Here is a 14,563-nt window from a genome sequence, read left to right on the forward strand (position 1 = left end):
CATCCACTGTTCATGTAACGCTGGGCTCTTGGAGAAGCTGAACACAGTAAACCTTCCCTCACATCCAAAAATGCACTTATTTGGAGGCATTCTCGAACAAATCCTATGCAGCGCTGCCGACGATATTGAAGCGCGTTGATGTGCACGGTATCACTCTCCTCTGATCAATTTGTGTGCGCAGGCACGCTTCACCGAGAGAAACGCTCATATAAGTAGTTCCACTCTCGTCTACGTCATTAGATCCACAATCGAAAAAAAAATAGCTGAAACTTGTACCAACCCGGAAGTAAGATTTTTGCACAGAAATTCTCAGTCATTCTTCTAAATTATTTTTTACATCATGCTTAATTTCTGTAGGAATTTTTATTTTGTGGCCTATCCACGTCATTTGGCTACATACATTTGAACTAGGGTGTTGCTCATAAAGTATGGAAAATCATGTTTTATTCCGATTAATGGCTGAAGGTTAATTTTAAAACTATTTAACTTTAGTGCTGTCGTTAACAGTGTGCACTCCGTTTCCATCAATCCATTGAACTTCTCTATTTAAATCCCTCAACCAATTGTCATAATACGAATAATACTCAATGAAGATAAGTCAATTTTGTTGCAGAAACATCATAGGGATGGAAATATATATATTTTTTAAACATATCTGTGAGGACTTGACCTGGTGATCTGCCAGGATGTTGCACTAATACAGTAACATACACGGGTACACGAGCAACAGTGAGTGTATTTCATTTAAATTAGGAGATGACAAGAAGATTAAACGGTCATTCTGCACAATCACGAATGTACGGACCCTTACAAAAAATAAATATATTCAAGTGTGCTAGGAGTTTACTTCTTTTAAACTAAAAATAAGAAAGTATAATTTCTGTCTACTTTTTCTGTACTTCTCTATAATGTACTTTAGGTTATTCTCAGAAATATACTTAAAATTGCACTTAAGTGTACTTGACCTATGCTGACAGAAATGTCTAAGTATATTTGGCCTATATTTGTCTACTGACATATACTTAAAAGTACAATTGTGTATTCTAAGTATACTTAGCTTTTCGTTTTGTTTTAAACTTTTGATTGAGTGACTTAATAAATATGTTTTCCTCATAATATTACATTCCATCTTATAAACTTACCTGTTTAAGTGCATATACTGTAGTAACAAGCCTTGGGGTGGAATAGATTTTAAAGTAATTGAAAGACATGGAACTGAAGCTGATCTGCTTTTTACAAAGCAATAATAACCCACACAGAAGCAGATACATTTTTAGTGATTTTATTGGCCGATCTTTCAAGATGTAACAGTATCAGACTTGATTCATACTGGTTTCTATAATAAGATATACCAGCAAATAAAATTTCATTAACAGATATCTCATAACAAAACATCAAGAGCAAGTCTAACATAAATACATATCACAACACTGGTTAATATGACTAATAACTGCTTTTTTTAGTCCCGTTCATATGGATTTGGCAAAGGTGTAAGGTACAAATTGTCGGCTGTTTCAACAACAACACATTTCATTCTTATCATACCAGGCCTGATGGCACTAATGGTTCCAGTCTTCTTACTCTGTACATTTATTTGTGAATCTTTACATAAAGGGTTGTTAGACTTAAAAAGAACCTCAACTAAAGCTCAGACGTGTTTGGTACATTCACAATATGCAGGACTTTGATGCACAGATACTTGTTTAAAAATGACTAATTAATTAAAGTCACTAATTAAAGAGAATGTACCATCCTTCAAGTATACAGCACCGTTGCATCTCTTCTTAAGTCGGTCATATTTTTGAGTGTGATTTAGAACTCCATTAACCAAGAAATGTTTGTAAGACCAGAACCAGTTACTTACATTTCCACATAACTTATTGCAAGCCTATATGCAGTTGTGATGCAATCCTGCATTGGGGGACAGCCAAAAACCTTGACAATGTCATTTAATATTTCACATTTATCTGTTCTTTGCTCATTAAAATAAAGTTCTTTAACAAATGACTGAACCTTTGCACTCATATGTTTGGCATTTTCTCTTTCAGACTGTGGAAAAGTCTGAAAGAGATTGCCAATTACAAGACACCACCCCCAGCACTGTGGAGAATCAACGACTGGCAGAATGAGTTTTACTGCAGGTATGAAAGAACACCCATCACCTGCCCTGAACACATCTCCAATCAAGCACTCTCACCATTCACACCTCCTACACCCCCCCTCTCCCCCACACCTGCAATACAGATAAGCGAGGATGCGGTGCGCCAGGTCTTCCGGAAGCAGAAAAGGAAAAAAGCACCAGGCCCAGATTGTGTTACACCAGCCTGTCTGAAATCCTGTGCTGACCAGCTGGCCCCCATCTTCACACGTATCTTCATCAGATCGCTGGAGCTGTGCTAAGACCCTACATGCTTCAAACGCTCCACCATCATCCCCATTCCAAAGAAATCCAAGATTACAGGACTAAATGACTACAGGCCTGTGGCTTTAACATCTGTAGTCATGAAATAATTTGAAAAACTGATGCTGGCCCACCTGACGGACATCACTGGACCCTTGCTGGATCCTCTTCAGTTTGCCTACAGAGCAAACAGGTCTGTGGACGATGCAGTAAACATTGGACTGCACTATGTTCTGCAACAACTAGACAGACCGGGTACTTATGTGAGGATCCTGTTTGTGGAATTGGCCTTTAACACGATCATCCCAATCCTCCTTCTGCCCAAACTAAATCCGTTCTCTGTGCCCACCTCCATCTGTCAGTGGATCAACAGCTTCCTGACAGAGAGGCAGCAGCTAGTGAGGCTGGGAAAATATACATCCAGCACCTGTACAATCAGCACCGGAGCTCCCCAGGGCTGCGTTCTCTCCCCACTGCTCTTCTCCCTGTACACTAATGATTGCACATCTAAGGACCTCTCTGTCAAGCTCCTGAAGTTTGCAGACGACACCACACTCATCGGCCTCATTCAGGACGGTGACGAATCTGCTTACAGACAGGAGGTAAAAGAGCTGGCTGTCTGGTGCACTCTCAACAACCTGGAGCTTAACACCCTCAAAACAGTGGAGATTATCGTGGACTTCAGGAGAAACCCCCCTGCACTCCCCCCACTCACCATCATGAACAGCACTGTGACTGCAGTGGAGTCATTCAGGTTCCTGGGCACCACCATCTCTCAGGACCTGAAGTGGGACATTCACATTGACTCCATCGTAAAAAAGGCCCAGCAGAGGTTGTACTTCCTTCGCCAGCTGAGGAAGTTTAACCTGCCACAGGAGCTGCTGAAACAGTTCTACTCCACCATCATCGAATCCATCCTCTGCACTTCAGTAACTGTCTGGTTCAGCTCAGCTTCTAAATCTGACCTCAGAAGACTACAGAGAGTAGTCCGGACTGCTGAACGAATCATTGGTACAACCCTCCCATCTATTCAAGAACTGTACTTATCCAGAGTGAGAAAAGGGGCTGTCAAAATCACTCTGGACCCCTCACATCCAGCACACTCCCTCTTTGAACTGTTGCCATCTGGTCGACGCTACAGAGCACTGAGCACTAGAACGACCAGACAGCCTACAATTGTCAATTTGTATATTGTCATTCCTTATCTACTTATTTGTATTTTTTTATTCTTTTATTATGTGTTTTATGTTCTGTCGCTGTCATTCTGTTGTACTGCGGAGCTTCTATCACGAAAACAAATTCCTTGTATGTGTAAACATACCTGGCAATAAAGCTCTGATTCTGATTCTGATTCTTTTCTGGCAATTCTCTCCACAACAGAAAAGACATCCTGTGTTCCATTAAAATACTTTAATAGAGTGCCATATTTGATTCAAATGGAAAGGTTGACATAGCCCATAATGGCCCCCACATGTGTGACTAAATGTATGTTGAAAGTCATGTTGTTTTTCCCATAAATTATTTTAAATTCAATGACAATTATTTAAGAGTCTGTTCTGACAACAAAATGCTTCTAGTCTTCATCTTACCCTGCAGTAAGTAGTAAGTAAACACTAGTAGAAAACAAATTTAAGAAATATAGGTTTATTGGTTTTATTTGATCAAAGGTTTTTTTCGTTGGTGTTGCTCCACGCTCCAGATCAGTGGGTGGCGGTAACGCACCGGGAAGCTGTTTGCTAACCGCCGATAAAAACAAGAGAGGAAGACGCGACGCGACGCCTACATCACGTCATTTACCCGCGACGAGCCTGCGAAGAGATGGCTTCGGTTCAGAAGGGGAAGAAGGTGGTCAATCAAGAGGATTTGCGGCGGTTTATGAAGGAGAAGAAACTGTCGAGCGAGCGACAGAAACGCGTTGAATCGCCGCACGCAAAATACAACAGTGTGGGTCAGCTGAGCTGCGCGCTGTGCAACGCGCCGGTGAGGAGCGCGCTCCTGTGGCAGACACACGTCCTCGGGAAACAGCACAAAGATAAAGTGAACCAGCTGAAGAACAGAGACAGCGCTGGAGCCCCGGCAGCGTCTTCATCATCAGCAGCATCATCATCCTCAGCGCTGAAGAGGCCCGCGCCGGACCCCGCGTCCACATCCGGGAAACGCGCGAAGCTTCCGCTCACCGGAGGCGCAGGTAAGACTCGAACCCTTAGCCTCTCAGTCATGAGATCTATACAGAATCATTACGTGTTCAGGTTGAATAGATCTTGGTATCAAGTAACGTTAGATTATTTAGAATCCTCCACAGGTTCAGGCCTGAAAAATCTTAAATCACTGCATAAATCATCACAATCATCATAAACATTATAAACTCTGAGATGATTCAGAGAAACCAGCCTGATGAAGTTCTCATGCTGTTCTTCAGCAAACATCCCAGCGCTGAGCACTAAGTGAACAGCACACACACACACTGATATATATATATATATATATATATATATATATATATATATATATATATATATATATATATATATATATATATAGTAATCTGAGTATAATATGCATCACATGACTAAACATGGTCAGCGTTTAACTCACAGTGATCATGTGGAGCGTCTCTCAGTGTTGATAAAGGACAGTGTTGAGATGTGGTCAGAGGTCAGGGGTCTTCTGAACCATACTAGTGCGAGTCTATCTGTCTGAGTGAAGTGTGTGTGATGTGAACAGGTGCCGCAGGAGGACCGGTCTCATCTTCAGGTCAGTCTGTGGGTCTGGGGCTCCTCGCTGGACTCTACGGTGATGATGATGATGAAGAAGAGGTTCCAGCCGCTGCTCTCCCGGTGGACTTCTTCGACAGCAGCGTGGGCTCGGGCCCGCCGGCCGTGTCTCACTCCGGCTCAGTGTCTAAACCGGAGGACGCTGAGGAGAGCGCGGTGGAGAGGAAGGAGCCTGCGACCGAGGCCCTGCCCGAGGGCTTCTTCGACGACCCGGTGCGTGATGCTAAAGTGCGTAACGTGGACACGCCGCGGGACCAGATGGACAAGGAGTGGGAGGAGTTCCAGAAGGAGATGCGGCAGGTGAACAGTGCATCTGACGCCATCGTGGCCGAGGATGATGAGGAGGGACGTCTGGAGCGGCAGATCGACGAGATCGATGAGCAGATCGAGTGCTTCCGGCGCGTGGAGCTGCTGCGCTCCAGACAGGAAGTGAAGAGCGCGGCGGCGCGAGAGAGACGCCAGAGAGCCGAGGCGGAGGAAGAGGAGGATAATAATGATGATGATGATGATGATGAGGAGGATGAGGAAGAGCTGATGCAGGTGCTGACGCAGGACTGGAGGGCCAAAGGTGCTCTCGCTTAACTCTGATGACAAACACCTGCACTCTTCCTCCCATAGTTCCTGTTTTGTTTGCTGTCATTTCTGTACAGAGATTTATTAAATCAGAATGCATTGTGAAGTTTTTATAAAGCACATGCAGTTTGTCTGTAGTTCTGAGGATTATTTGCTCCGTCTCAGATTCCTCCGTTGTTCTCCGTAATCATCAATGATCTACAGCTGCAGTTAGAGTCCAGTTATTCACATCTCATCACGTTCATGTGTAGAATACAACGCTCCGACACCAGGACACTATTATACAAACAGAACAGAAAATGTGTATATTTTATATATGCAGTTATTTTTTATTCATTTGACAGCCGTAATATACACACTTTGCATCAAGAATTAGGGTGTGTAAACTTTTGAACCAGGTGATGTGTGTATTTGTCACAGGCTTTCACAATGTACTGTCCTTCAGAAGACTTAATAAAATGCCTTCTCAATTCCCAGAAGATATAAAGATCAATGTCTGACTAAACCAGACGTAGACGGTGATCAGTGTTAGGAGGAGAACGAGCGGCAGAACTGCTTTCTGAACATCCACGCAGAAGAACAACAAACACTTGATTAAACCATTGTTTTTATTATACCAGTGAATATTAACCCTTTTCTCTTGAGATATACACTATGTTCTAATGAATACTTTTATTTATATCCAGAAACGATAAATGTTTTATTAAAAACTATACTATACGATCTAGCTGAACTACAGGGAAAATATTCAAACATTAATAACCATGTGATTTCAACAAGGCAAGACAAGGTGCAGGAATCTGTTGATCACTGTATATGAAGGGTTAATATGCTCTTGTGTTCCTTCTCCTCTGCAATGCTTAAATACAGGACAAGAAACAAGCAGAAATATATCTACACAGACTTTAATAAATGAGCTTTTATTCATGTTACATTAAAGAGAACATGCAAAACAAGTAGATTTGCCCTGATCACACATCTTCCTAGTTTCATACACACAAGTGTCCAGTTCAATATGTACAGTGTTTATCTGGTTTCAGGAAGTGACAGTAAAGTTTGAGACACCATGATTTCCTTCACACCCTCGCTCGACCCAGAAATAGATATATATACACAGTCCATCCTCATGATCATCTACAGGCCACAGTTACCCTCAAACATCACCTGAAATTAAAAACTAAATCTGATAAAAGAGAGGTGCACTGCATTATATTCTCGTATTTACTAAAAGCAGAATGGATCACATTATTGCTAGATCTGACAGTTATGTAGTTCAGCACGGTCTTATTTTCCCTCGGTTCATACACACTTCACAATCATTCTTGAGACAGATAAATATTTAAATATGTAAGAGTGAATCTCGTGAGATCAGGTCACGCTTCAAGAATCATGGGAAGCCTAAGAAGTCATGAGAGACGTCAGTAGATGCCAAATAAACACATTGAGCTGCTCAGTTTTTTGTGAATTTAATGCATCCAGATTTATGATTCTGATGGGTTTGTGTTTGTAGTTTCTATTTTAACAGGTGAGTCTCGTGACAGTAATATAACAGTTCACTGTATTCTGTAGAACAGATTAATCTAAATCAGTACGAGAAACACGAGCACGGTTGATTTGTGTCATTACAGTAATGAGATTCAGGCTAAAACTGGATTAAAACAAGGTCACGATTCACAGCATCTCAGACGGGCTTCATTTCCTTCAGGTAAGACACACTTCCTCTGATTCAGGGCCTGTTCTGACGGGAGAGATTCACTCTTACCTGAGATGAAGCGTCTGATCATTAAACAGCGGAGCGCTGCTGTGATTGTGTGTTAGTCCGGCGGGTTACGGCTCTTGGTCAGACTGAGCTGATTCGTGACGGTGAGGTCAGTCTGTAAACCGCCAGTGAATCAGTGACCGAGAGGCTGTTCCTCAGGACTGACCCCCAGCGAGGCCCGGTCCGGATCGGAGCCCAACTCCTTCAGCAGACGCTGCTCCTCATCTGAGCACAAGACCAGAAGCATTCAGACGTGAGGGAACAGAGCTAGAGGATCATTAACCTCACGTGCACAGGAACTGAATCTATATATCTAAATATAATATAGGTTATCTATAATACTATAGATCTTCAGTATATGACCTAGAGTAACTAGTAACTAACTGCTTGAGTAGTTTGTTTATCTGATACGCATTTACTCTTACTCAAGTAACTATCCAGACTAGTGCTTTTACTTGAGTAAATATTTCTATGAGTACTTTAACCCTAACTCGAGTACAGTTTTTGGGTTCTATACCCCCCTCTGGCTGTAAGATGATTTACGGTTAGTCGTGTTGGGAATCCAGTCATGTATTAGCATGTTATTATCAGAAACAGACTCCGCTATCACACTGAATGTATTTATTATCAGGTTATATATTTGTTTCGTTATAATGACACGCACTAAACCCCACTGTGTGTCATCTCAGCCCCAAAACTGTGTACGATCGGGACAGTGCTGCTTCCTCAAGAAAGTTTTATCATTCTCACCTGTTTGAAGTCTTGTGAGTTTAAATATTAATTTTAAGTCAGAAGTGCAAGACATCTCATTGCAGTACTCACACGCTGTGCTAACGTTAGATGGTTTCTGTGAACACAACTGAAGCGCACAAACAGAGCCGTCTCAGAACTCTGAGATACAGGCATTTCTGTTAACATGTTGATCAAAAAGAGCAAAAGAAGAATAATTCACTGCTCTTAAGTAAGCTCGGGATATTTGTGTATATGTTGATGTTAAAAAGAAATCTGGATATGAATACAGTAATGGGGGGGGGGCATGCCTGAAAAGGTTGATAAGCCCTGATCTAACCGACTGACAGCAGTGATGTCAGCTAATGATTCAATCACTCATTCAGAAAGATTCAGTGACTCACTCATCACGACAGTGACTCATCGCCACCTACTGGCTTTTTAGTTTCATTTTTAAGATATTTTTTATTTAAAAAATCATTTTAATATTCAATAACAAAAACATGAATTCCCATTTATTATCATTATTTATGCAATGCTGAGTCAAAATATTTTGTTTCTAAAATATGTCTATTCAAAGCTTTTTTTTTTTTTTAGTTTGGGCTTATTTCTCAGCCGAAACCGACGTGTGATTAATTAGTTGGATTAATTGGCACATCATGTAATTAATTTGATTCAAACTTTTAATTGCTTGACATCTAGTGTTTATATTTTGTGCACGTCACAGCTTCAGGAGACTCCTGTGAACAAGAAACGGATGACACTAATAATCATCAGGGAGTTCACACACCTCTCTCAGACTCGGCCTCGGTGCTGCGGGAGGACATCGGTCCTCGTCTGTAACGTCTGCGGGACAGAAACCTGGGCCGGCGAGCGGCTGAGGAACCTGGAGACCAGAGGAAACACACACATCACTCATCCACACCTTCCTAAGTCAGGGTAAGCTCTGGAGATCGTGGAGCGCACACACACCAGCTCCAGCGGCGTCTGCAGCGGTCTGGAGAGTCTGGAGCGGACGGACGGACGGAGGAGGCTGTGGGAGGTGAACAGAGGTCAGAGGTCAGTTACCAGAGGAACAGCTGCTGAAGGAAGCTCTGTGAGACGCTCGTGATCTCACCGTCTCCTCGGAGGAGCTCTGGTCCAGTGCTGACACCCATCTGCTCAGGTTGGACAGCACAAACCTCACGCTCTGGATCTGGTCACTCGACCACGACTGATGGAGCAGCAGAGAGCTGTTCATCTCCTTCACGTCCTCCTGAAGATGCTGCAGGTCCTGTCCCATCAGCATCACACAAAACACCAATCACTCAGACTCCAGCTTCAGAAACACATGACCTCAGGATGAAGCTCAGAGCATGCTGTGTGTGAAGACCGTGTGCACTAACGCTTCATGTAAACATCGGATGTGCATTGCGCTGCTGCTTATCTATTACAGAAGAGCAGTATTAACTTGTGGACTCTTCAGAGACGCTCAGTGAGGTGTGTGTTCTCTCTACACAAGAGATGTTTCAGAATTGATCAGCTTTCTTATTTTGAAGACGTACATTAGATCATAAAATAGTGCTCTGTTTGATCACACTGATCCGTGTCCTTCATCAATCTGTGAACGTGTGTAAAGTGATCAGATCAGGTACAGATGTCTTTAGTGAGGAACACAAAGGTGGCAAAAATTTATATCACATAATTCAATAATAATTTTGTCTGATAACATCTAGAACACACTGATGTGTGTTTGTGTTTGTGAGGACAGAGCGTTCTCCTCAAGCTGCTAAATCAGACAGATTTGGGTTAAACGCGCTGGAGACTGATGATCACTAGAGGAGTGTTACTCGTGTGTTTACCTGCTTCAGCGTCACACAGCTGCTGTTCACGGGTTTCTCTTCATTCTTCAGAAATCAGGAGAAAGTCATTATAAATGAGCCTCACAGAGACACATCAACACAATCACTCTTCACACTGATATGAAGCACATCTCAACGATATAAAGCTACTAACAAACAATACAATACGGTTTATTAGAAACATACGGCCTTCAACTGATCTTCTCTCCTTCTCTCTTCCACGACTGACTGAATCATGGAGACATCGTGCTGGACGCTGGTGACGGTGCTGCCGATGGAGGCCACGCTCTACACACACACACACACACACAGAGAGAGAGAGAGTGAGGGAGAGAGAGAGAGAGAGAGAGAGAGAGAGAGACACACATACAGTAAACACACACACACCTTCTGCAGCTCCTCTATCGTCCGGGGCAGTGCGATCAGATCAGAAGCAGATTTGATGTTGGTCTTCAGATGATTGACAGCTGAATCCAGAGCACTGAGCTGCAGAGACATGAACAGCATCACACACACATCTTCAGATGAAAGCATGCAACTATTCTCAGCGTGTTTCCACAGCAAACTACAGTGAGAAGTGTACCTTCAGACTGATCTCGCTCAGGTTGGACCAGAGTTTGACCAGGCCCCGGTCTCCGCTCTCCAGCTCGTCCAGCTTCATCTGTTTGTTCTTCAGGTCCTCGCTGAGCTTCAGGATCTCGTGTGATGAGAGCTTCTGACTGCTCTCCACTGTCAAACACCAACCACATCATCATCATCATCATCATCAACACACTCTCGTCTGAGCACTCGATCAACAGGCTCAACATGACACGCTTAACACATCTGTGGTGTGACATAATAAAAACAGCAGAATTCAGGCTGGTGAAAGTGTCTCTAACTGATGAAGAGCTGGAGGATTATTATGAAGACTGTGTAATAATGTGTCTGCTGAATCGTTAGAATCATTGAGTAAAACAGGCTGATCTCAGTGTGCTCAGACGTGGACGTACTGATGTGGATCTTCTCCTTCATGGAGTCCAGGTCCTCTTTGAGGGCGATCTGCATCCAGATGAGTCCAGCGCAGGCCGTGACACACGCCGCCAGAACCACGAACACACACAGCGGGTAACAGAGCGAGCAGCAGCGCAGCGGACTCCTGCAGAACACAACACACACACACACACCACATCACTCATATTCCCTCAGATTCATCCGTCACAATACTGTAACTGAAGATACGCTCGGCTGCATCACATGATCACAATCGCTCGTTACTATTGGCTAGAAGATGACTGTAAGGATCTCGTTTTCTTTGCAGATGTTTTGAGTTCATAATGTAATTCAAATCAAATCAATGTCCTGCGTCCAGTGTTTTGTGTATGTAGCGTGTAAAGAACACTTTGGGTCATTCCTGCTTTAGCTGCTGTTAACCACCTGCCAGCTGTACATTACTGTTTATTATTTCATGCCTGAGAACTCGATCTCTCACTGATCAGAACTGACCTCAGCTCATTCCTCACACTTTCAGTGTTTATAACTCCTGAAATACTAAAAGAGATCGTGTGTGTGTGTGTGTGTGTGTGTGTGTGTGTGTGTGTGTGTGTGTGTGTGTGTGTGTGTGTGTGTGTGTGTGTGAGGAGGATGAACTGAATCTGTGACAGACCTCATCGGAGGAAACATCAGCTAGTGTTTAATCCGTCCTTCCCTGATGAATCTGTTCATGAGACGGTCTAGCACTCTCTGTGTGTGGTTCTGTTGTTCTGTGTGTGTGTGTGTGTGTGGTTCTGCGGTCTCTCACCGGGTGAACAGGCCGCTCGGGCCGCTGAAGCTCCGCTCCTCGGAGCCGGACTCGGGCTCGGTACCGGAAGCGGAACCGGACTCGGGCGGCTCGGTCCGCAGCAGGCGGTGTCCGCTGCTCTTGCTCTTCCTCCGGCCGTCGCTCAGGCCGATTAGGGCGTCCAGCTCCTTCCTCTTCTTCATCTTCTTCTGCGGGCTCATCGTCAGTGTGAAGCGGCGCTCCGTGTCAACACGGCACCCATGACATTAAACCTTTAGTTAAGATTTAGTTCCTCTAAACTCTTCCTGTCGCGTCTGAATCTGTCGTCATGGCGCAAATATTTACATTACACATATATTATCGGTAAAGAGTCAGATATATCTTCAGCATGAACATCCGGTGTTGACAGGAAGAGCTGCTCATTGGAGGAACACAGGAGAGCATAGATGTCCACAGCTAGATGCCTCGGTCACAGGTCCGCGTCCGCCATCTTGCAACAGTCAACGTCAACATTCAGGTGACGTCATAATAATAAATTAACATTCGAAGACGCTGTAAAAAACCGCCGGGAAACGGGCAACATGATAACTCTTCCCAGGAATGCGAGATAAGGAAGGAACCATAGATATCTCATTTAAGGATTGTGGCATTTTTGAATATTCATTGTTTATTATGGTGAATGACGTAAATATTGCGGATGGCTTACGTTAATGAGGCATCTATGTGTATTAGAATCTACGCCTATGGACAGGAGGGCGTGTCGTTGTGCGGGTGACGCCATCGGCCTCTATCCGCCTCTCCAAAAACATTAATGATCACAGTGTTGTTCCTTTACATTCGAGTGAATAACACCTCGGACTGTATTTACTCATCTAAACATAGATATGAGATCATTGGCAGAAAGCAGTTAACGCTCTGACAGTATTTGTTTAGAGGAGAGTCTGATTCATCATTACTGGCTTCTGTGCTTCATGTTTCTGTCACTGAGGTGGACTGATCTATTTGTTTACATATAACGAGCTTATTCAGAAGAGATCCAGCTGTGACCGCTCTGTGCTGCTGTTAACACTTGTGGGTTGTTCAAATTCACTACCCTTCCGTGATGTTCGGGGATGAAAACATCCACTAAATTAAAATGCAGATAATTCTTATTTGCATAATAAAGGGGGGGGGGCGGGGCAATATAAAAAGTAATTGTGACTGGATACTTTTTTTTTCTTTTTTTTATCACAGTCTTGGGCTTGTCAACAATTAGTAACTACATTGCCTTTGATGCATTGTTAGTTTTTGTGCAGCATTAGATTTTAATGTTTTTTTTTTCATACACACACACACACACACACACACACAATATAATATGCTGTTATACTCCATATAGCTCCATATACAGTACAGACCATAAGTTTGGACACACTTCTCATTCAAAGAGTTTTTATTTTCATGACTATGAAGATTGTAGAGTCACACTGAAGGCATCAAGGGCTATTTGAGCAATAAGGAGAGTGATGATGACCTGGCCTCCACAGTCACTGGACCTGAACCCAATCCAGATGGTTTAGGGGTGAGCTGGACCACAGACAGAAGGCAAAAGGTCCAACAAGTGCTAAGCATCTCTCGGGGAACTCCTTCAAGACTGTTGAAGACCATTTCAGGTGACTACCTCTTGAAGCTCATCAAGAGAATGCCAAGAGTGTGCAAAGCAGTAATCAAAGCAAAAGGTGGCTACTTTGAAGAACCTACAATATGACATATTTTCAGTTGTTTCACACTTTTTTGTTATGTATATAATTCCACATATAATTCCACATGTGTTAATTCATAGTTTTGATGCCTTCAGTGTGAATCTACAATTTTCAGTCATGAAAATAAAGAAAACTCTTTGAATGAGAAGTGTGTCCAAACTTATGGTCTGTACTGTATATGGAGCTATATGGAGTATAACAGCATATTATATTGTGTGTGTGTGTGTGTGTGTGTGTGTGTGTGTGTGAGAGAGAGAGGGACCTTTGCGCACTTTCCTTGATCTATTTAAGAAAAGCAAATAGATTTTTCAAAACACATCTCTTCCATCTTTGTTTGACCCTCTAACTTTAACACTCACTATTCTAGATCTATTCTTTAAAAAAAAAAATCCAACTACCTTTCTAATCTTTTTTGTATTCTATTTTGTTTTAATTTATTATGAAATTGTGTGTGTGTGTGTGTGTAAAGACCTCTAACGCTAGCTTGCTCTATTATTTTTTTATTCTATCTGTTTTCTTTTTTTATTAAGTTGGCTTGACTGAAGTCCTATTTAAACTTAATATTCTTCTTCTTCTTCTTATTCTTCTGACCAAAATTTTTTGCAACTGCTACTCCTCCTAGAGCTTTAACTCTACAGACTCAAAACTCAGCCCATCTATCTGACTATTTCTATCTATCTATCTATCTATCTATCTATCTATCTATCTATCTATCTATCTATCTATCTATCTATCTATCTATCTATATGACTGTTCTATCTATCTATCTATCTATCTATCTATCTATCTATCTATCGACTGTTTCTATCTATCTATCTATCTATCTATCTATCTATCTATCTATCTATCTATCTATCTATCTATCTATCCTAACAACATGCTAGTCATGCTAGAAACATGCTAGCAACATGATAATCATGCTAGAAAAATGCTAGCAACATGCTAGTCGCATGTTAATCTTGCTAGAAACATGCTAGCAACATGC

At 42.5% G+C, this 14,563-nt stretch overlaps 2 protein-coding genes across 2 annotated transcripts; one reads left to right on the forward strand and one right to left on the reverse strand.

Moving 5' to 3' along the window:
* Nucleotides 1–4,170: 4,170 nt before the first annotated feature.
* znf830 (zinc finger protein 830) lies at nt 4,171–6,227 on the forward strand. The gene is made up of 2 exons (XM_052609120.1): nt 4,171–4,589; nt 5,126–6,227. The coding sequence occupies exons 1-2, from the start codon at nt 4,220–4,222 to the stop codon at nt 5,755–5,757; spliced, it is 1,002 nt and encodes a 333-aa protein (XP_052465080.1). The 5' UTR covers nt 4,171–4,219; the 3' UTR covers nt 5,758–6,227.
* Nucleotides 6,228–6,652: 425 nt separating this feature from the next.
* On the reverse strand, nt 6,653–12,336 carry LOC128021972 (EF-hand calcium-binding domain-containing protein 14). Its single transcript, XM_052609103.1, has 10 exons — nt 11,858–12,336; nt 11,070–11,215; nt 10,661–10,806; nt 10,465–10,563; nt 10,264–10,365; nt 10,078–10,122; nt 9,354–9,509; nt 9,209–9,269; nt 9,027–9,122; nt 6,653–7,732 (listed from the first exon to the last, which is right to left on the reverse strand). Exons 1-10 carry the CDS (start codon nt 12,055–12,057, stop codon nt 7,641–7,643), a joined length of 1,143 nt encoding a protein of 380 aa, XP_052465063.1. The 5' UTR covers nt 12,058–12,336; the 3' UTR covers nt 6,653–7,640.
* Between the last annotated feature and the right edge of the window lie 2,227 nt (nt 12,337–14,563).

The sequence above is a fragment of the Carassius gibelio genome, chromosome A2 (assembly GCF_023724105.1).
Source record: "Carassius gibelio isolate Cgi1373 ecotype wild population from Czech Republic chromosome A2, carGib1.2-hapl.c, whole genome shotgun sequence".
NCBI classification, from domain to species: Eukaryota; Metazoa; Chordata; class Actinopteri; order Cypriniformes; family Cyprinidae; genus Carassius; species Carassius gibelio.